General features: G+C 48.6%; 2 protein-coding genes across 11 annotated transcripts; both read right to left on the reverse strand.

Annotated features, from left to right (window-relative positions):
- Nucleotides 1-1,021: 1,021 nt before the first annotated feature.
- ZNF34 (zinc finger protein 34) lies at nt 1,022-14,791 on the reverse strand. 10 transcript variants are annotated; one of them, XM_045455577.1, is made up of 8 exons: nt 14,346-14,790; nt 13,879-13,974; nt 10,030-10,113; nt 7,831-7,882; nt 7,330-7,415; nt 6,891-7,035; nt 6,334-6,453; nt 1,022-3,892 (listed from the first exon to the last, which is right to left on the reverse strand). In XM_045455577.1, the coding sequence occupies exons 5-8, from the start codon at nt 7,360-7,362 to the stop codon at nt 2,532-2,534; spliced, it is 1,659 nt and encodes a 552-aa protein (XP_045311533.1). In that variant the 5' UTR covers nt 7,363-7,415; nt 7,831-7,882; nt 10,030-10,113; nt 13,879-13,974; nt 14,346-14,790; the 3' UTR covers nt 1,022-2,531. The 10 variants fall into 10 exon arrangements, with proteins under 10 accessions (XP_045311533.1, XP_045311534.1, XP_045311541.1 ...); XM_045455578.1 differs by having other exon boundaries at nt 13,811-13,974; XM_045455585.1 differs by having other exon boundaries at nt 6,891-7,017; nt 14,346-14,779.
- Nucleotides 14,792-15,967: 1,176 nt separating this feature from the next.
- On the reverse strand, nt 15,968-18,679 carry RPL8 (ribosomal protein L8). The gene is made up of 6 exons (XM_045455655.1): nt 18,547-18,679; nt 18,169-18,315; nt 17,948-18,089; nt 17,210-17,428; nt 16,397-16,512; nt 15,968-16,165 (listed from the first exon to the last, which is right to left on the reverse strand). Exons 2-6 carry the CDS (start codon nt 18,304-18,306, stop codon nt 16,007-16,009), a joined length of 774 nt encoding a protein of 257 aa, XP_045311611.1. The 5' UTR covers nt 18,307-18,315; nt 18,547-18,679; the 3' UTR covers nt 15,968-16,006.
- Between the last annotated feature and the right edge of the window lie 1,976 nt (nt 18,680-20,655).

The raw sequence follows: 20,655 nt of genomic DNA on the forward strand, positions 1-20,655 counted from the left end.
ATTTATTCACTTTGTGTCTGTCACATTTTGGTAATTTTTGCAATACTTCAAACTTTTTCATCATTATTACATTTGTTATGGTAACCTGTGACCAGTGATTATGATTCACATGATGACTACCATTTGTTTGAAATAAACTGTTCAAGGTATGCACACTGGTTTTTTAGGCATGCTATTGCACACTTAATACGCTGTCCCGTAAATGTAACTTTCATATGAAACGGGAAACCACAAATTCCTTTCACTTGCTTTACGGACATATGTGCTTTATCACAGTGGTCTGGAACCGAGCCCTCAAGATCTCTGAGGTATGCCTATACACCATTCAATAAGGAAAGCCAAGGGGCGCCTGGGTGGCGCAGTCGGTTAAGCGCCGACTTCAGCCAGGTCACGATCTCGCGGTCTGGGAGTTCGAGCCCCGCGCCGGGCTCTGGGCTGATGGCTCAGAGCCTGGAGCCTGTTTCTGATTCTGTGTCTCCCTCTCTCTCTGCCCCTCCCCCGTTCATGCTCTGTCTCTCTCTGTCCCAAAAATAAATATAAATGTTGAAAAAAAAAATTAAAAAAAAAAAAAATAAGGAAAGCCAAGTCTTTTCAAAAAATGTTGTAGGATGGGGCGCCTAGTGGCTCAGTCGGTTAAGCACCTGACTCTTGGTTTTGGTCATGATCTCACAGTTTGTGGGTTCAAACCCCACATTAGACTCTGCGCTGATGCACAGAGCCTGCTTAGGATTCTCTCTCCCCTTCCCTTTGCCACTCCACAACTTGTACTCTTGCTCTCAAAAATATATGAATAAACTTTTAAAAACAATGTTGTAGGGAAAATTGGAGGTCTACTTCCAAAAGAAGGAATTTGGACTCTTACCTTACACCATATTAAAAAATTAGCTTAAAATGGATCAAAGACCTAAAACTACCAACTTCAGAAAAAAACAGAGGGGCAAATCTTCCTAACCTCGGACTTAGCAATTTCTTGAGTAGGACACACAAAGCACAGGCAACAAAAGAAAAAAATACACTGAACTTCATAAAAATTAAAAACTTTTGTGCAACAAAGGACACTAATAACAATAGACAGAACTCACAGAATTAGAGTAATTATTTCCAAATCATATACCTGATAAGGGATTGCTACGCAAAACATACAAAGAACTCCTACACCTCAACAATAAGAAAGAACCCAATTCAAAAGTTGGCAAAGGACTAGGACAGACATTTCTCCAAAGATGATATACAAATGGCCAATAAGTGCCTGAAAAGATGTTCAACATCATTAGTCATCAGGGAAATGCAAACCAAAACCACAATGAGATACCACTTCACACCCATTAGTATAGATATTATTTTTAAAAATGGAAAAATTGGGGTGTCTGGCTGGCTCAGTCAGAAGAGCATGCGACTCTTGATCTCAGGGTTGTGAGTTCAAGACCCATGTCGTGTATAGAAATAAATATATCAAACTTTAAAAAATGGAAAATAACAAATGCTGGCAAGGATGTGGAGAAATCAGAACCTTCTATTCATTGTTGGTGGGACTATAAAACGGTACAGCCACTGTGTGGAAAAGTCTGGCCGCTCCTCAAAAAGCTAAACGTGGAATTACCATATGATCCAGCAATTTCACTCCCAGGATTATACCCCAAAGTACCGAAAGGATCCAAAAAATGCTCGTATACAACACCCAAGTGCCCATTAAGAGATGAATGGATAAATAAAACATGGTATCTACAAATCAAGGTCATATTTCTCAGGCATAAAAAAATGACATTCTGATACAGGTTACAACATGGATAAATCTTGAGGACATTATGCAAAGCGAAATAAGCTAGATATAAAGGGCAGATACTATATGACTCCATACCTGAAGAAGCCAGGATAGGCCAATTCAGACAGAAAATAGAACAGACTGTCAGCAGCCGAAAGAAAGGGAGAGTTATTATTTAATGCGTACAGAGTTTGTTTCAGATCATAAAAGTTCTGGAAATAGTGGTGATGGTCAAACAACATTGTGAGTGTATTTAATGCCACTGAGCTGTACACCTAAAAACGGTAAAAATGGTAAGTTTCAGGTTATGTGTATTTTACCACAATATCACCTCTATTAAGATACACGGAAAAGCATGAACATTATGCTAATCTTTTTAAATTACAATATGTAAATATGTAGAATTTTTCCAGTGTGAGTTTTCTAGGATCGAGGAAATAACAAAGGAAGATCCTCTGTGCTGCAATGACAAGCACGCAGTATTTTCTTTTGACAACGCGCTGAACTGTGTGAAAGGAAGCTTATGCTAAATCAGCAGTAATGGATTCATTTTCTAAACGGGGGGAATCACAAGAACTTCTTTTTGCCTACCTCTCTCTCAATTTCTCTAAAATGAACATGCACGGCTTCGGGATTAAGGAAAGAGTTTCGTTTGTTTTTAATTAGAAATGCCCTTCATCTGTGACAACACTGTACAGACAATAAATAAAGGGGTGGGGTGGGTCGTATGGAGAAGTGCACAGCAGAACTCATGGGCCCTGGTCCACAGTCACCTCGCAAAGTCCTCTCGGAGGTGAATCCTCTGATGCTGGCACATGTTGGAGCTGTGCCGGAAGGCTTTCCCACACTTGCTGCACTTGTAGGGCTTCTCCCCCGTGTGGATCCTCCGGTGCTGGATGAGGTAAGTACCCTGGCTAAAGGCTTTCTTGCAATCGCTGCATTTGTACGGCTTCTCTCCGTGGTGTGACCTTTGGTGGTGGATGAGTCTGGAACTGTTGTGGAAGGCCTTTCCACACTCACTGCACTTGTACGGCTTCTCTCCCGTGTGGATCCTCTGATGCTGAATAAGGTGTGTGCTTTGGCTGAAGACTTTGCCACAGTCATTACACTCATAGGGCTTCTCTCCAGTGTGGCTTCTCTGATGTTCAACCAGTTTGGTTTTTTGGATGAAGGCTTTCTCACATTCATTGCATTTATAGGGTTTCTCCCCAGTGTGAATTCTTTGATGTTGGATAAGGTTAGAACTTTGGGTAAAGCCTTTGCCACATTCTTTGCACTCAAATGGCTTCTCTCCAGTGTGAGTCCGACGATGCCGGATGAGGATTGAGCCATCACTGAAGGCTTTCCCACAGTCGTTGCACTTATAGGGTTTCTCTCCAGTGTGGATTCTCTGGTGGTAAATAAGGGAAGAATAGGCACTGAAGTGTTTCCCGCAATCACCACATTTGTAGGGCTTCTCCCCGGTGTGAATCCTCTGATGCTTCATGAGGTTGGGCCTTTGGTTGAATGTCTTCCCGCACTCACCACACCGGTAGGGGATCTCCCCTGAATGCATCCTTCGGTGACTGATGAACTCGCAGCTCTGGCCGAAGGCTTTCCCGCACTCTTCACACTTGTAGGGCTTTTCTTCACTATGAAGCCGCTGGTGCTTGACGAGGTTAGCACTGTACCTGAAGGCTTTCCCACAGTAACCACAATGATGCAATTTTTTCCCAAGAGGAATTATCTGAGCTTCTTTAGCCAGATTTGCACTGAAGAATTCCCCAGAATCATGGACTACATTTATCTTTTTTGTCCTGTGTACACGCTTATGGTTATTGAGGTATGATCTCTGTTCAAAACTTTGTTCACATATATCACATTTGTGAGGTCTCTGGTCAGAGATCGGGCTTGACTGGAAGCTGAGGCTCCCTGCGGACTCCTGGATGCTCTCCTCATTAGTCCACGTGACTGGCCTCAGGCATCTCTGTTCCACAGGCTCGTCCAGGCTGTCCTCTGGCTCCCGGACACACGCACGGGCCTCTCCAGGCTCAGGTCCCTGGGAAACAGCACTCTGGAGTCGATCCAGTTCTTCCCCATCAAGCATTTCTCCTGAAGACAACTCACTGTACTCAGTCCTGGTCCCACGAGCTGAAACGACAGACACATCTCTGGACCACCTGTTCTGACTTCAGAAGGAAGGTATGAAGATGCTGCCAACCATCGGTGCCGTACCCATTCCACCACCTCCAGGGTTACAACACCTTGCAAAGAGGAGAGCCGGTAGCTCAGAGGCTTCAAGGACTTACCCAAGGCTGCAGTCATGTGGCAGTGCAAGTATTTAAACCAGGCCTGACGAATTCTTCCTGCCCGCCTTCTGCCCACAAAACCTTCCTTAGTGCGGCTATAGGGCGCAGGTCCTCATTACAAAGGGACAGAACATGGAAGCTTCATGCCACCATGGAGACCAGGGGGCCCTGAGAGTCACAGAGGACATCTGACAAAGAAGTGAGTCTGAGGCCACTTAACAACAGCTAATTCACCCCAAAATTCAGGGTAGGAAAACCAGGTGCCTCCTCAGGACATCAGAAGGCCAACCTCGTGCCAACCATGGGCCTTGGTGTCCCTGAGCTCCCCCTAGCAGGCTATACCCATTCCTGTGTCTTTTCTCAGGGGCCTGAGAGGCAATTACCAGCCCCTTAAACTCAAGGCGCCACACAGAATGGTTCCTGATACCCTCGAGCCTCCTCTCCTTCCTGCCTTGACCAGACATTCATACACCAACTCCCCTTGCAGAAACATACCACCAGAAAGGTACTTTCTGTGAACGAAGAGAAACATCCACAACAACCCAAAACGGGGACAACCAAATGTCAACAAGAATGGAAAATATCTTGGAGTGCCTGGGTGGCTGTCGGTTAAGCATCCAACTCTTGACTTCAGCTCAGGTCATGATCTCACAGTTCGTGGATTCGAGCCCCACATCAGTGTGGAGCCTACTTGGGATTCTCTCGCTCCCATTCTTTCTGCCCCTCCCCTGCTCTCTCTCTCTCAAAATAAATTAAAAAAAAAAAAAAAAAAAAAAAAAAAAGGAAAATAATTTGTGGTAGATTCACATGGCAGAACATCACGTGGCAACGAAAGAGAACAAACTGAGTACACCACAGCAGCCCTCACAACGTTCAGATGCGTGAGACAAGACACAGAGTTGAGGGGCAGAGTGCCGTCCCCAGGAGTCAGAGAGAAGGGTCCTGTGAGGAGCAGTGGGAAATGACAGGAGGCCCAGTGGGCTCCCAGGGAACTAGAAAAGTTCTACATCTTGATCTGGAAGAGGATTTTTATAAAAATTCACTGAGTTATAAACAAGATTTACCCTGGTTCTAGAAGTATTTATATTTGAATAAACAAATTTACAAAAGAGAAATTCAAGTCCTTTGAACCAAGAGTTGCTTCTTAGGACATCACCAAGACGTGCAAAATAACGCTTATCAGAGTTGTTCATGGCAATGAAACTACAGAGCACCCTTTCCACTGGCACTTCCAACAAAACCAGTGACTGACTTGTGCATAAAGATGGACACTCATTGGGGCGCCTGGGTGGCTCAGTGGGTTGAGCATCCGACTTCAGCTCAGGTCACAATCTCACGGTTCGCGAGTTCGAGCCCCGCGTCAGGCTCTGGGCTGATGGCTCAGAGCCTGGAGCCTGCTTCCGATTCTGTGTCTCCCTCTCTCTCTGCCCCTCCCCCATTCATGCTCTGTCTCTATCTGTCTCAAAAATAAATAAACATTAAAAAAAAATTTTTTTTTTTTTGGGGCGCCTGGGTGGCGCAGTCGGTTAAGCGTCCGACTTCAGCCAGGTCACGATCGCGCGGTCCGTGAGTTCGAGCCCCGCGTCAGGCTCTGGGCTGATGGCTCAGAGCCTGGAGCCTGTTTCCGATTCTGTGTCTCCCTCTCTCTCTGCCCCTCCCCCGTTCATACTCTGTCTCTCTCTGTCCCAAAAATAAATAAACGTTGGAAAAAAAAAAAAAATTAAAAAAAAAAAAATTTTTTTTTAAATAAAAAAAAAAAAAAGATGGACACTCACTGAGTGAAAAAGGAGGCGACAACAGTACACTTGGGAGCACTGCATCCCTGTCAAGAAGCAACATTCGTATGGGCGTGAAACAGCACGAGAAAGGGGAGAGTAGGAACACACTGGTATCTGGGTGATGACATATTCTCTCTTTCTTGTAATGGTCCGTGATTGCCAAGTGGCAATTTTAGTAAAGGAGAATGAAGTGATGGTCTCCATACTATGGCCCTGCCTGACCCTCCTCACAGGGCATGAGCTCTGGAGGGCAGGGCTCCATGAGGTCCCATGGACCCAGCCGTCCCTCACAGCATACCCGAATGCCCTTCCCTTTTCTCCTCTGCCAACAATGCCCCCTCTCACCCTCCTAGAAGATTCAGCTCAAGAATTACCACAATGAGGTACTCAGAATAATGCTGCCCCAATGCACCTTGTTCTCAATTCCGGAACCATTAACCATACACCCTGGACTCCAACAGATGCCTGTTCAGCAGCTGTTGGGGAAGAGGCCCCCTTCACGCACCTGAGACACTGACTCTCGGTCGCCCTTTCCCTTTGGCACCCTGTGCATCCAGGACCCATGGTTCATCCCCTCGCTCCAACTGTGTGATCACCCCAGGCTTGGGACCTGCACGTCCAGCTCCTAAGAAGAAAACAGGGCCTGGGGTTGGTGCCAAGGAACAGGGCTGCACTGAGCATGATCTCACAACATCTCCTTCCTGTGGCAGGAAGAGAAGCACAGGCAAAGTGGGGTGATGGGGAGTCTGGACACTCTGGAGGGCTGGGGGCAGTCGTAAAGAGGCAAATTGAACACAGGGAACAAAAGTGCAGAGGGCTCTCTCCTCTTGGAAGGTACACAATCCCTCTGGGGAGGGACCTGTCTCGGGTCTGGAGCAGGAGGCACTCTTATCTGGGAGCTCAGAGTCAGATGACAGAAGCACAGACCCAGCCCTGCCTGGCCCCTCCTCTAGCAGACCAGGCCTGCCCAGGACCAGGGGGAAGAGGCCCCCAGCCCAACCCCTGCTGAGCCCTCAGTTCCCGGGGCTGTTCCCTGAGCTGCATCCTAGTGAGGGGCCTTACCCAGGGAGACCAGATTCCTGTAGGTCTCCAGCATCACGTCCCTGTAGAGGCCCCTCTGAGTAGGGCCCAGACGGCCCCACTCCTCCCGGGAGAATAGCACGGCCACGTCCTCAAAGGTCACCTCAGCCTGGAATGACAAGGGCTGCTGCAGGCCCAGGTGCGACTCAGCGTGGGCCCTGGGGGCAGGTGCCGCAGAAGCATTCTAGGAGCAGCAGCACAGGGGCAGCTACAGGAATGATCCCCCAGCATGACCCAGGGGAGTGGCCCGGGCCCTTGGCTGCTAAGCCAGCTAACTAAGGAAGGCCGGGGGAATCCCAGGGTCACTCCTCCTCTGCTCAACGCCCCAGACCAGACATGCCTCACAGTGCCTGCTAAGGCAGCAGAAGCAGGAAAGCCCTGTGTGGAGACTTCACACCTCCCAGGGAAAACGGATGCTCACCTGGGGCAGGGCAGACAGGTGCAAAGTTGCCATCGCCTGGCACCCTGGGCTTCCAAGGGGAGGAAGTCAGCTAAGCCACACTGGTGCTGAGGGAAGAGAAAGGAACACGTGGAGGCCCAGCCTGGCCTCTCCTGTGGGCACCTTCAGGACCATGTTCATCCCCATCAGGGCACAGCTGGCCTCCCAGGCTGACTCTGCTCCCTGCCTGGGGCTACCCTGCCCAACCTGGCACCCAGTACACGGACACGTGCACAACTCCTCGGGTCATCTGCTCCCCTCAACCTCCCTGACACGCCAAGCTGTCTCATTCAGGAGAAAGACGGAGATACCCATTCACTTTACATGAAAGAGTAAAGACAACACGTTAAGTATTGAGGAGAAAAAGAAAAAGAAAATCAATGGAAGGCATAGAACAAAGTCAAAGTACAGATGGCAAAAAACACAACAGTAGTCGAAACAATTCAGTGGACGAGTAATGATAAATAAAACAATTAAACTCACCTACTAGAAGCACAAGACTCTCCAACAGATGCACACAACGCATCTACATAACCTAAAATAAAGTAACACAAAGGCTGAATATAAGACAGATTAAACAAACACTAATTAAAATAAAGCTGTAGAAGATATATACCTTTTCTTTGCCTTTAAAGCTCTTTATTGAAATATGACATTTTAAGAGTTGAGAAATCCTGAACACACAGCTCCAGGGGCAATCACAAGGGCCCACACCCACAGAACCAGCACCAACGTCAGCCCTCCTGCCCCTGCGGGCACTGCTTCCTCCCTGAACGCCCAAGAGTGAAGCTCTACCCTGAATGCCACCACCACAGATCAGCTGTGCCTCTGGTGAGTTTTTTATCAAAGGAAATATAAGCTGTCTATACTCTTGACTTCTTCCCCTCATTCATGATATTTGTGAGCTTTTAATATGCATTGCTATGTGTGGATCAGCATTTATTTAAACCAATTAAAACAGAACTGAAAGCAAAAATTATAGGAACAAAAATAACAATACACGTTAATAAAAGGAAAATCCACCAAGACGTAATTACAGACATGTATGTATCTACCAACAAAATCCAAATGTAGAAAGCCAATGCTCTAACTGAAGCAGCAAAGAGGAACCTGGCAAAGCTCCACTGGAATGAGAGATTCTAACACATATCCCTCAGAAGCAAGAGGACTGAGTAGAGAATAGCCACTTAAAACATAGAGAATAGACACTTTCCAAGATGCACATTCAAAACTATTAAAATAACATCATGAACCAGGCAACAATGAAAGTTTCAACAACTTCCAAAGGCTGACATCATTTGGGAAAACATTCTCTCACCAGACCGCTGTTATGCTGGAAATATATGCTAAAAACAAGTACCCCTTTCCAGAAAACCATAAAAATGGAAACAAAGGCCACCTAACAAAAAAATATACATTCTTGGGGCGCCTGGGTGGCGCAGTCGGTTAAGCGTCCAACTTCAACCAGGTCACGATCTCGCGGTCCGTGAGTTCGAGCCCCGCGTCGGGCTCTGGGCTGATGGCTCAGAGCCTGGAGCCTGTTTCCGATTCTGTGTCTCCCTCTCTCTCTGCTCCTCCCCCGTTCATGCTCTGTCTCTCTCTGTCCCAAAAATAAATAAACGTTGAAAAAAAAAATTTTTTTTTTAAATAAAAAAATAAAAATAAAAAAAAAATAAAATAAAATAAAAAATATATACATTCTTTAAAAATTTTGTTTTAATGTTTATTTATTTGGAGAGAGAGAGCACGAGCAGGGGAGGGACACAGAGAGAGAGGGAGACAGAGAATCCCAAGCAAGCTCCGCACCATCAGTGCAGAGCCCAACGAGGGGCTTGAACTCACCAAACAAGAGATCCAAACAAGAGATCCAAGCTGAATCCAATAATCAGACATTTAACCAAGTGAGCCACACAGATGCCCCGAAAAATGTGCATTCTTAATGCACTTATTTTAGCATAAGAGAGACTGAAATAAACTATCTAAACATTCAATAAGAAATTAGACACAGACTGAGAAAAGTGGATTCAAGGAAAGATTAAAAAAAAAAAAAAAAAGAACACCACTCAATTTAAAGAAACAAAATAATATCTGGGGCACCTGGGTAGTTCAACTGGTTAAGCGTCTGATTTGATTTCAGCTCGAGTCATGACCTGACCTCACAGTTTGTGAGATTGAGCCCCGAGATGGGCTCCACACTGACAGTGTGGGAGCTTGCTTGGGATTCTTTCTCTCTCTCCTCTCTCTGCCTTGCACCCCCCTTGTGTGTGCTCTCTCTCTCTCTCAAAATAAGTAAACATTTTAAAATACATAAAATAAAGAAACAGAAAATAACACTGGTCCTTTAGAATGCTAATAACAAATATCTGGCAAGTCCAATGAGGGGGAGGCAGCAGAAAAGATAGAAAAAGAAATACTATTAAAAACAAAAAAGTCAGGGAGGGGGGCACCTCGGTGGCTCAGTCAGTTAACCGCCCAACTCTTGATTTGGGCTGTCATGATTCAAGGGTTGTGGGATCAAGCCCTGTGTCAGGCTCCACGCTGAGTATGGACCCTGCTTAAGATTCTCTCTCTCTCTCTCTCTCTCTCTCTCTGCCCCTAGCCCCTCTCCCCTACTGATGCTCTCTATGAAATGAAATGAAATGAAATGAAATGAAATGAAATGAGGGACACAACTCTACATACCATACATTCAACAATGGCCATCAAGTGTTGTCCAAAATGCCAGGGACAAAATGGTAAAACTTCACTGAAGGACATCAAAAAGACCTACGGAGAAACAGACAGTATTCATAAATAGGAGGATTCGATATCATAAAAATGTCAACTCTGCTCAAATAAACCTATTAATTCTGTGCAATCAAAATTGCAACAGGACATAACACGAAATCTGACAAAAATGACTAAATATCAAAATAATGATCCACGATTAACTAAGACAATGCCAAAAAAGAACTAAGGTAGGCAGAGGCATGCCCTACCATCTATCAAGGCTTACTGTAAGGCTATGGTAATAAAAGCAAAGTGTAAGCAAAGTAAAGAAGATAAGGAACAGACCCATGCATATGTTAATGACGTGCTATTCATAATGGTACCAACACAACTGATTTTCCTTAGGAAAATAAAATTCAATCCCTGCCTCCTATGGCCAACAAAAATATATTTTAAGCACATAGAAGACCTAAGTTTTTTTTTTTTCAAATTTCAGCTATTCTAGGAAAATACACAAAATACAGTCCATAGAGGAAAAGTTGCTTAATTTTACTCCAAAAATTTTTCTGTACAAAACACAAAATTAAAAGACAAGATGCAGAGTGAAAGATATTTGCAGACATAATACATAAGAAAAGATACACAGAAAATATCTTAAAACACACACACACACACACACACACACAAAGGACAAGACCATTCATTTAAGAAACTAAACACAGAATGACTTGGTAAGTCACAGATGATGAAATCAAAGAGTCCAATAAACATTTGAAACAATCTTCAACGTCATTGAGAATTGGAGAAATGCAAATTCAAGACTTCTCTCCCCACAGTTTGGGAAAAATATAAAATGCTTCGCAATATCAAATGTTGAAGACATAAAGAACGATGAGATTCTCAGGGTCCTGTGGGAGTATAAACTGGTACAGTCACTCTGAAAATCCACCTGGCACCACCTGGAAGAGCTGAAACCCTGTAAATTCAGTCAGGAAACCTAATTCTAGGTATGTGCCCTATAAAAACTCTTGCTAATGCACACAACAAGATACACAAGAATGTTACCATGTGGCTGTGTGTACCAAAACAAACAAACAAAAAAACACCCCAAAATCAGAAACTTCAGTATCTACTATCAGGGAACAGTCACGGTCACAGCGATTGAAAGAAATGAACCACATCAATGTCAGAGGCAATACAAAGCTATAAGGTTGAATGAAACTGTTAAGTGCAGAATATCAATAGTACATAATGTACGGTATGCAGACTTTTAAACACAAAAACTCTAGTGGGTATGTAAAGGTATAAGAAAATGTGTTGACAGCAAAATAATAATCAACAGAGTAAAAAGGCACCTAAGGAATGGGAGAAAATATTTACAAACCATGTATCTGATAAGGAATCAAGATCTAAAATATATAAAGACCTCACACAACTCCACAGGTTAAAAACCAAAAACCCAACTTAAAATGGGCAAAGAACCTAAATTTCTCCCTCAAAGCATACAAATGACCAACAGGTACATGAAAAAGTGCTCAACATCACTAGAGAACTGCAAATAAAACCACAATGAGTTATCACCTCAATGAGCATTATCAAAAAGCATTATCAAAAAGCAAAAGATAAGTGCTGGTGAGGATATGGAGAAAAGGGAGCCCTTGTGCACTGTTGGTGAGAAAGTAAACTGGGGCAGCCATTATGGAAAACAATGCAGAGGCGCTTCAAAAAATTGAAAATAGAACTAGCACATGATCCACCAATCCCACATCTTGTTATATTATCCAAAGGAAATGAAATCATTCCCTGAAAGAGAGATCTGCACTCCCATGGTCACTGCAGCATTATTCACAATAGGCAAGACAAGGAAACAACCTAAGTGTCCAACGATAGATGTAGGGATACAAGATGTGGCACATATACACAATGGAATGTGACTCAGCCACAAAGAATGAAATCTTGCCATTTGCTACAACATGGGTAAACCTGGAAAATATCACACTAAGTGAAATAAACCAGACACAGAAAGACAAATACTACATGATCTCACTAACATGTGGTATCTAAGGGCCCAAATCATAGAAGCAGAAAGTAGAATGGTTTGGTTGCCAGGGTTTGGGGGTTGGGAAAAATGGAGACATATCCATCAGAGTACAAACCTTCAGTTGCGCTAGATGAGTAAGTTCTGGAGATATAACATACAGCACTGTGACTACAGTTAACATTACTGTATTGTAACTATGAAACTTGCTCAGAGGGTAGATCTTAAATATCCTCACCACAGAATAAACAAAAAAAGGGCACCTGGGTGGCTCAGTAGGTTAAGCATCTGACTCGATATCAGCTCCAGTCATGATCTCACTGCTAAGATTGAGACCTGCATCGGGCTCTGTGCTGACAGCAAGGAACATGCTTGTGATTCTCTCTCTCCCTCTCTCTCCGCCCCTCCCCTCCTAGTGCTCACTCTCTCTCAAAACGAAAAAAAGAAAACAAAAAAAGCAAATGGTGCCTGTGTGAGGTGATCGATGTGATTATCTCACAATGTACACCTGTATCAAAACATCAAGTGTATACTTAAAACTTCCACAATTCCTGTTTGTCAATTACACCTCCATAAAACTAAAACAAAATAAAAAACTGCTGAAACTATGTCCAAACTAAGGGTTGCTTAGGGAAGCAAATGGGACTGGGGACCCTGCCTCTAAGGGCAATTTCACTTCAACAGCTTTCTTAAAAAAATAAAAACAAAAACTAGGAGTGCCTGGCTGGCTCAGTCAGTAGAGCATGCAACTCTTAACCTCTCAGGGTCATGAGTTCAAGCCCCAGTTCAAGACTCTCATGGAGTCTACTTTAAAAAAAAAAGGAGGGGGGGACGCCTGGCTGGCTCAGTCCCTATAGTATGCTACTTCCTTAACCTTGGGGACACAAGTTCAAGACTCACATGGGGCATAGAGATTGTTTAAAACAAATAAATAATGTATTTTTTAAAAATTGAAAGCTTGAAATACACGTGGCAAACCTAGTCACTAGTGTTTGCTAATCTATTCTCCATATTTTTAAGTTTTCTCTAAAAAAGATTTTTTTTTAATGTTTTCAAAGCACAAAAACATGGTGTATTTTTTTAAATACATTTTTTAAAACGTCTTCAGTTCCTGACCTTGAATAGAGGCCTCTAAGAAGACACATAAAAACGCGGCTGCTAGGGGAGCCTGAGTGGTTCAGTCGGTTGGGCGTCCGACTTCAGCTCAGGTCATGATCTCGCAGTCTGTGGGTTCCAGCCCCCATCGGGGCTGCTCCGAGCCTGCTTCGGATTCTGTGTCTCCCTCTCTCTGCCCCTCCCACATTCAGGCTCTGTCTGTCTGTCTCTCTCTCTCTCTCTCTAAGATAAAACAAACATTAAAAAAATAAAAAACAAAACAAAACAAAACAAAAAAACGTGGCTGTTAAGAGAAGGCCTTGGAGCGCCAGAGACAAAAGAGGATGGTTAGGAAGGTATATCGGTGGGGCAGGCATTTCGGGGAATTGCTAAAGGCAAGAGGGAAGCGAGGGGCACGGGAAGGGGGATGGTAAATGGGAAGGATAAGAGCCGAGGAGAAAGAGTGTGTTTTGGCATCAACTGACCCAAGCTAGAGACCCGGTGAGGAGAGAGATGGGGCTAGGGACAGGGAACAGGATGACTCAATGGAGAAGCGGGGGGGGGGGGGGGGGGGGGGGGGTGGAGAGCTGGGGAGGAGTGGGGAATACAACCTGGACCCACATGCGAGGGAAAGACTCGGCTCAAGCCGGGGGCTATGGTAGCGGGGTTTATTTGGAGAGCTGGCTTACCGTCTGCAGGGTGGAGAGGAGCTGGCAAGGAGAGGGCCTCGAGTCACCAGGCCATGAGGGTCCCGGGCATCCCGGGACGCAGCCCTCTAGGGCGACCTGGGAAGAGGAATGCGGTGGAGAGACGCCGAGGCTCCCGGAGTCATAAAACCCGGGAAGGGGAGTCTCGGGCGGGGCAGGGGCCCGGCAAGGAAGGACTCCCGGCCAGGGCGATCGGAGAGCGGGACGCCAGGTTTGGGGAGGACACCAGTCGGGGTTTGGGACCCATCGGAAAACGCCGGAGCAGGAACAGGGCTTTTCCTGAGGACTCCGAGAGTGGGGAGGGAGCCTGCCCGAGGGACGCCGGGCGGGAGAGGTCGTCGACAGCGGGGTGGGCCCCGGCCCGAGCATCACGTTGCTACAGGGAAGGGCTGGCACCCCGCGCCCGGGAGACCTCGCGGTCACCGCCGCCCCCACCCAGCCACACTCACCTGAGCACCGCAGAGGAGCCGCCGCCGGGCCAGGCCCCAATAGCCCCACCCACTGCAGCACAGCAACCCAACCGGAAGTGACCTCCCCACCCCGCGTCCGAAACCGGAGGTACCCTGGGGCCGCTCTGGGAAACGGACTCCTCGTCTCTGTAGTTAGTCTCCCTAAGGAACTGTAAACTCCGTGCCGGAAGCCGGGAGCGCTGCCACTGGGTGGCAGCCTGGAACCATGACCCCGAAGCTTCAGATCCGAGGCAAGGGGAGGCTTAGGAACCCATTTCGAAGATTAATAAACTACAGCAATTTTCAGGGGAAAGCTCTCTAGTAATTCCTCAAGGCACTGCCACCAACAAAAGAACAGGTCTTTTCCCTTACAGAGAATGGCACAGAAGCCACGTGATGACCAAGAAAGATGCTTATTGGTTAGAGCCCCTTTAGTTCAGCACACTGAACGCAAGCTGCGTCCACTCTAACTGGGATAAGGGGTTCCCACTCTAACTGGGATAAGGGGTTCCCGGGTGCTTGCGAGTAGAGCAAAGCCTCCCTGGGGCCACTTCTTGGCCAAGGATCCAGACCACTTTATCCAGAAGGGGAAAGCAGTGGCAGGCAGGTTATTCTACAGATCAGGTGACCAAGCCTAGCCCTCTTTCGTTAAAGAGGAAACCCCAGCCTCCTGTATGTTCTACCCATTACCAAGGCCTAGCTAGCCCTGCTAGGTTCACTGCCTAGGTGTGGTGGGTGGTCAGGAGGCCAGTGGAGACCGGGAAAGCAAGACCTGTGGGCAAGGTTCATGCTAGAGACAAGTGCAGACCCCACCAAGAAGCCACCTGGCAACAACAAAAAGGTCTGCTCTCTGGTGGGAGACGCCTGACTGCACACAGCCTCTGGAAACAACCCTGAGGTGACTGGTTCTGATGCACTCTGGGAGATGGTCCCCAGGAACTCTCAGTCCCTTGCCTTCCTGCCTGTGGTCTGTACAAGGAGTGTTCTACCTCAACCAGCCACCAACCTCTCTGCCCCCAGCCTTCCTGCTTCAAGGTTATCACTTATATAGAGGGCTGCAGCCCCTGCTTTTCACACAGGTTCACAAAGGGAACTACTGGGGCAGGGAGCTCTGGGAAGCAAGTGTCCTGGTTCTGAGGCTGCCATTACCATCTCTGCGCCAGACTGGCTCAGCATTATCTGCCTTGGATCTACCACCTTTGATGAACGGTCAAAAGTTTGGGACAAGGTACCATGAGCCAAACAGGGAGCCCATTTGTCCTGAGAAACTAACCTATCCTGGTCCTGGCTTCCCACTGTAGGATGACTTCCTGGCTCTCCAGCCTGCAGCTTCAGGAGCACCACTCTCACTCCAAAGAATCTATACCCTGACCTAGATCCTCCAAGCACTCGAGAGAAGTTAACACAGATGTGGGCAGAATTCTCTGCTCTGTGTACTGCACGGCACAGTAGTTTCCAGGAATCAAGGTGTGAAGATCCCTAGCACCCCACCTCTTCTTTCCAGAGCTGCTTTCACTGTTCACTGGTGCATCTAACTTCATCTTCCTTCTCCTTACACAAAGAGCTCCATGGAGGTCCTCCCGGCAAAGACCCTTCCCTCTGAAACCACAAGCAAGCACAGCTTAGTGGCAAAAGGACAGATTTTATTGAGCTCCTTGTCCCTAGTTTTCTTTCTCCTGCACAGTCTTGGTTCCCCGCAGACGCCCGGTCCGGCGGGCAGCAATAAGACCCACTTTGCGGCCAGCAGGAGCATCTCTGCGGATAGTAGAGGGTTTGCCAATGTGCTGGTGGTTGCCACCTCCAAAAGGATGCTCCACAGGCTGCAAGCAGAAAAAAGTGGTATTAACATAGGGATGTGGACCCCATCTACCTCAGGACTTGGGTAAGAGCAGGATCAACTGACATGTGCCAACAAACCGTAACACAAAAAAGGCTCACGTTACGTACCCTCTACCACAGAGAGGAGACACTCCAGGAAAGCACCTGTCCATCCAGCCTCCCAGCCCCCAAATCCCTCAACACCCCAACTGCCCGATTTCTGGGTTACTTACATTCATGGCCACACCACGCACACGTGGCCAACAATTCCTCTTTGCCTTATACTTGTGGTAAGCACGCCCAGCCTTCAGAATGGGCTTGTCAATGCGGCCACCTCCAGCCACCACACCTGTTGGGGAGATCAGACACCTGAGGGAGGTGCACCATACCCTCCCAGAACTTCAGAACCCTATCAGGCTCTGAGCATCCTTGCCAGTACCCCACCCCCACACCAACCACCCTCTCACTACAGTCCTACACCATCACACAATTCCCAAAATTTCATTAACACCCCAAAACTACCACTGAGCATTAAGACCCTTCGCAACCCAGTAGCCAACATTAAATTTTTCTGGATTTCTCAGGCAGCCAAACCAAGCCTTTCCCCATGTCATCTGTAATGTCGACCTCAACCCATGATTCTCCAGGGAAGCTCCCACTTTGCTGTGTCGGAGCGGATCACTCAATCTAACCTCCAAACACTAACGGGATGGCTAACCCAGCCTGACACACACATCTTGGCCAATTTTGCTTACTTCATAGTAAACACACACTCAACAGCATCCCTTGAGTTTGCCACAAGAATAAAAAGATATTGCCCAAATAGCAAAGTGAGCCAGGGCTCAAATCTTCCTTAAAGCATTTCCTAGTAGCTTAAAAAAAGTTACACATCCCTGAAAAAGCTCTTAACTACATGGACGTGACAGCAGAAATCACGGAAGGGCAGATGAGGCCACACTACAGACAAGTCTGACCAACAAGTCCCAAAGCCCAGCTCTAGCTGTTGACTTCACAGACACAGTGTTCAACTGCTGCCTGCCACTCACCAACCACAGCTCTGTTGGCTGAAGAAATTACTTTCTTTGAGCCGGAAGGCAGCTTCACTCGAGTCTTCTTGGTCTCTGGATTGTGGGAGATGACAGTGGCGTAGTTTCCGGAGGCTCGGGCCAACTTGCCCCGGTCACCAGGCTTCTCCTCCAGACAACACACAATAGTGCCCTCAGGCATAGTGCCCACCGGGAGCACATTGCCTATGTTGAGCTGGGCTGCAAGAAGCACCATAGGTCAGTACAGCAAAGTAGTCCCCCTTAACTACTGCTGATCAGAAGCAATGCAAACCCAAGTCCCCAAGAAGGCCAGCACAGCCCACAACATCCAGCCTCCTCCTACACAGCTCTCTGGGCATCCCCTCTAGTGTGTTTAGCCAAACAGCTCTCACTAAGTGAGACTTCTGCCTGGATGTTCCTCCTGACTTACGATGTAACCCTCCTCCCAGCAACCACAGGTCTAATCCCCTCCCCATCTCGACCTTCCACACCACACGCAAAGCTTACCCTTTTAAAAAAAAAAAATTTTTTTTAATTTAAGAAAAAAAAAAAAAAGTAAAAACAAAAACGTGCGCGCAAGCGAGTCAAGGGCAGAGAGAGGAGGAGAGAGAAAATCCCAAGGAGGCTCCACACTGTCCCACCGCGGGGCTCGACGTCTCCAACCGAGATCAAGACCTGAACCGAAATCAAGAATCCGACGCTTAAGAAACGGGCAACCCAGGCGTCCGCGAAGCTTACCCTTCTTTCCGCAGTACACGAACTGGCCGGTGTGGATGCCCTCAGCAGCGATGAACAGCTCCGTCCGCTTCTTGAACCGGTACGGATCCCGAAAGACTACCTTGGCGAGGGGTGCACCGCGGCCCGGGTCGTGGATGATGTCCTGCGGGCCGAGGTGGCATGAGTGGCGGGTCCCGGCGGGGCGCCCCGTGTCCCCACCCGCCCGCACGGGATCCCCGCACCTTCACGATGCCCTTGATGTAGCCGTGCCGCTCAGCGAAGTCCACGGCTCGCAGACGCGCAGCGCCCTTGCGGTGCTTGACGTGCGCGCGGAACACCGAGCCGGCGCCCTTTCTCTGCCCACGGATGACGCGGCCCATGGCGGCTGTCTGGAGGCGGCTTACGGTCAGCGCCCGGGCGGCCCAGGCAGCCCCACCACCCTAGCTTCAGGGTCCCAGGTCCCCAGGATCCTCCCTCCAGGTCCCGACCCTTTCCCACCCCCATCCCTGGCCCTGCACCCCAGCTCTCTCTCAGGAATCCCGCCGGGGTCCCTAGCTGACCCCAGGGCAGCGGATGGCGGCGGATAATGCCAGAGCCGCCACGCCACATACACGTCCTACCTGCTGCCGAGCGCGGTCGGAAGAGGAGACACAGCGGAGGAGAGCCGCCTTATCTTCCGGGGCGGGGCCGAGAGCCCCTTGACCTTCAGGCACGGCCGTGAGCCCAGTGCACGCCGGGATTTGTAGTCATCCCGCGGGTGCCCGCGGCCCTTACCCGGATGCCGGGGCGCCAGGTCACGCAGGTGACCGGATGTCCTGCAGCGGGGTCCCTGTGGACCAGGCCCGGGAGGAGGCGGGAGGGATGTCCGGACTTCACAGAAGTCTCACGGAGGACGAGCGTCGCCCACTGAGCGACAGAGGAGACTCCCCCCTTCCCCCCGCCCCCCCCCCCCCCAGAGGTTGGGTGACTTTCCAGGGTTACGCGGACCCGGATAGAGCGACTTACTCCGGGCGCGGAGTCGCAGGGGTCCTCTCTTGGCCTGGCGAATGCCCCCTTATATAGCTAGAGCTCCTTGCAAGGTTACTGGCTCCCGTCTAGGGCAAGGGCCGCTTTCTAGGGTGAGGCCCTTCCTTGTAGGGTTGTGGGCCCCCTTTTAAAATGGGTGGACGGTTTGGGGGAACGTGGTGGCTTACAGAAGACGGGGGTCTGGACGAAAAATAGCAAATGTTCAACCACCGCGGGTGCGGCCGCTCCGGGCACGTTGCGACTCTTGTGCACTGATAGGTTTTCGGAGAGGTCAGAGTGGCCGTACCCGGATGTGGGTATTGGGGAGAGAGACGGGGGCACCCTGGTCTTTGCTTGGACGACCTGGGCAGGGCATGGTTGGCGACGGTCGAGCAGGCTGCCACGGACAGACTGGGCGACAGTAGAGGTGCGGGAGTTTCAGTTGGGATGGTGGGACCTCCGGGGAGGAGGAGTGTCGCCCTTCTGCTCCCTACACCACTCCCTCCCGGGCACGTGGAGGAGGGAAAGTGAGGCCAGGAAATGGAGAGGGCAGTACTGGTGGCTTGGGAAGGGGGAGAAGAAGAGAGTGAACCATGTCACCGCTGCGAGAATGAGGAAAGGGAGACTGGACAAATGACCCTGAGGTGAGGGAACACGATGAGCCTGCTCAGAACCCTATAGGGAGGGGTGGGTGAGGTTGGAGTTGAGAAAGGGAACAGCTGGTGGGGGACCCTTGGAGTGTGAGCTGGAGATAAAGATCAAGTCTACCAGGGCAGAGAGCCCCCAGCTGGGCGTATGCTGCTGAGTGAGGACTTTCCGGAGTTCTGCCCCAGAGGAGTGGGAGGAGCCTTCAGGAAAGGGTGCTAGGGGTTAAGACCTGGGGGTCAGACAGTGAGAACTGCCCACAGGCAGGTCCAGGTAGAGCTTCTTGACTAGGGCTGTGGGTGTGCAGGGGAGACCAGTAGCGGGAGAGGTCGCAAGGTAAGGGGAGTGAGGGCAGGGGTCCCAATGGACAGAGACTTGCACTCAGGACTTTGCAGTAGGGTGTTTGCTAGCAGCAGTGCAGTCAGGTAGGCCTTGGAGGGGCGGGGTGACAAGAATGACATCGTGAGAAAGTAAGAAGGGGGCCATGTGGCCACATGCTGAAGCGAAGAAGCAGAGGGGACTGGTGAGGCCCCAAGAGAGGCAACAGTTGGGTCAGCAGGGTTGGGGACTCAGGAGGCATCACAGCCCTGGGAGGGCCAGGGGCTGAGGGTGAGATGGGAAACAAAGGCAGAAGGAAATGGCAGATAAAGTTAAATTTCCTTATAACCCACAGCCCATTGGCAAATACTTGAGGCAGGCAGAGTGAAATGTTTCTCCTTGAACTCCCTACTGTCTTAATGGTAATGCTTTGCTAGAGGGAAAAACAACCTTAGTTTGACAATAGCGGGGCCTCCAATATCCTGTGAGTCTTCTCTAGCATATGAAAATCTCTTTGGGAACTTCCCCTGGACTCTACCTCCCCTGACTCCATGGTATAACCAGTCTCTCATGGTTCCCAGGACAGCTCTTTCTGCCCACGGGTCCTGTCCCCGTGCTTTAATAAAATTACCTTTTTGCACCAAAGACATCTCAAGAATTCTTTCTTGGCTGTTGGCTCCTAACCCCATGAACCCCATTATCACCCCAAAAAAAACTCATCAAGGGGTACCTGGGCCTCTTTGGGGCAGAGTGAGGGGTTT

The sequence above is a fragment of the Leopardus geoffroyi genome, chromosome C3, assembly GCF_018350155.1.
Source record: "Leopardus geoffroyi isolate Oge1 chromosome C3, O.geoffroyi_Oge1_pat1.0, whole genome shotgun sequence".
Taxonomy (NCBI): Eukaryota; Metazoa; Chordata; class Mammalia; order Carnivora; family Felidae; genus Leopardus; species Leopardus geoffroyi.

Coding starts and splice junctions, on each gene's coding strand:
- RPL8 (XM_045455655.1), bottom strand. CDS start 18,306: ATGGGCCGCGTCATCCGTGGGCAGAGAAAGGGCGCCGGCTCGGTGTTC. Junction 18,090..18,168: donor ACATCAAGGGCATCGTGAAG/GTGCGGGGATCC, acceptor CTCGGCCCGCAG/GACATCATCCACGACCCGGG. Junction 16,513..17,209: donor AGCCAACAGAGCTGTGGTTG/GTGAGTGGCAGG, acceptor TCTCCCCAACAG/GTGTGGTGGCTGGAGGTGGC.
- ZNF34 (XM_045455582.1), bottom strand. CDS start 7,362: ATGGCAACTTTGCACCTGTCTGCCCTGCCCCAG. Junction 7,036..7,329: donor ACCTGTCTGCCCTGCCCCAG/GTGAGCATCCGT, acceptor CTGGGCCTGCAG/CAGCCCTTGTCATTCCAGGC. Junction 3,893..6,333: donor ACCGAGAGTCAGTGTCTCAG/GTGCGTGAAGGG, acceptor CTGTCGTTTCAG/CTCGTGGGACCAGGACTGAG.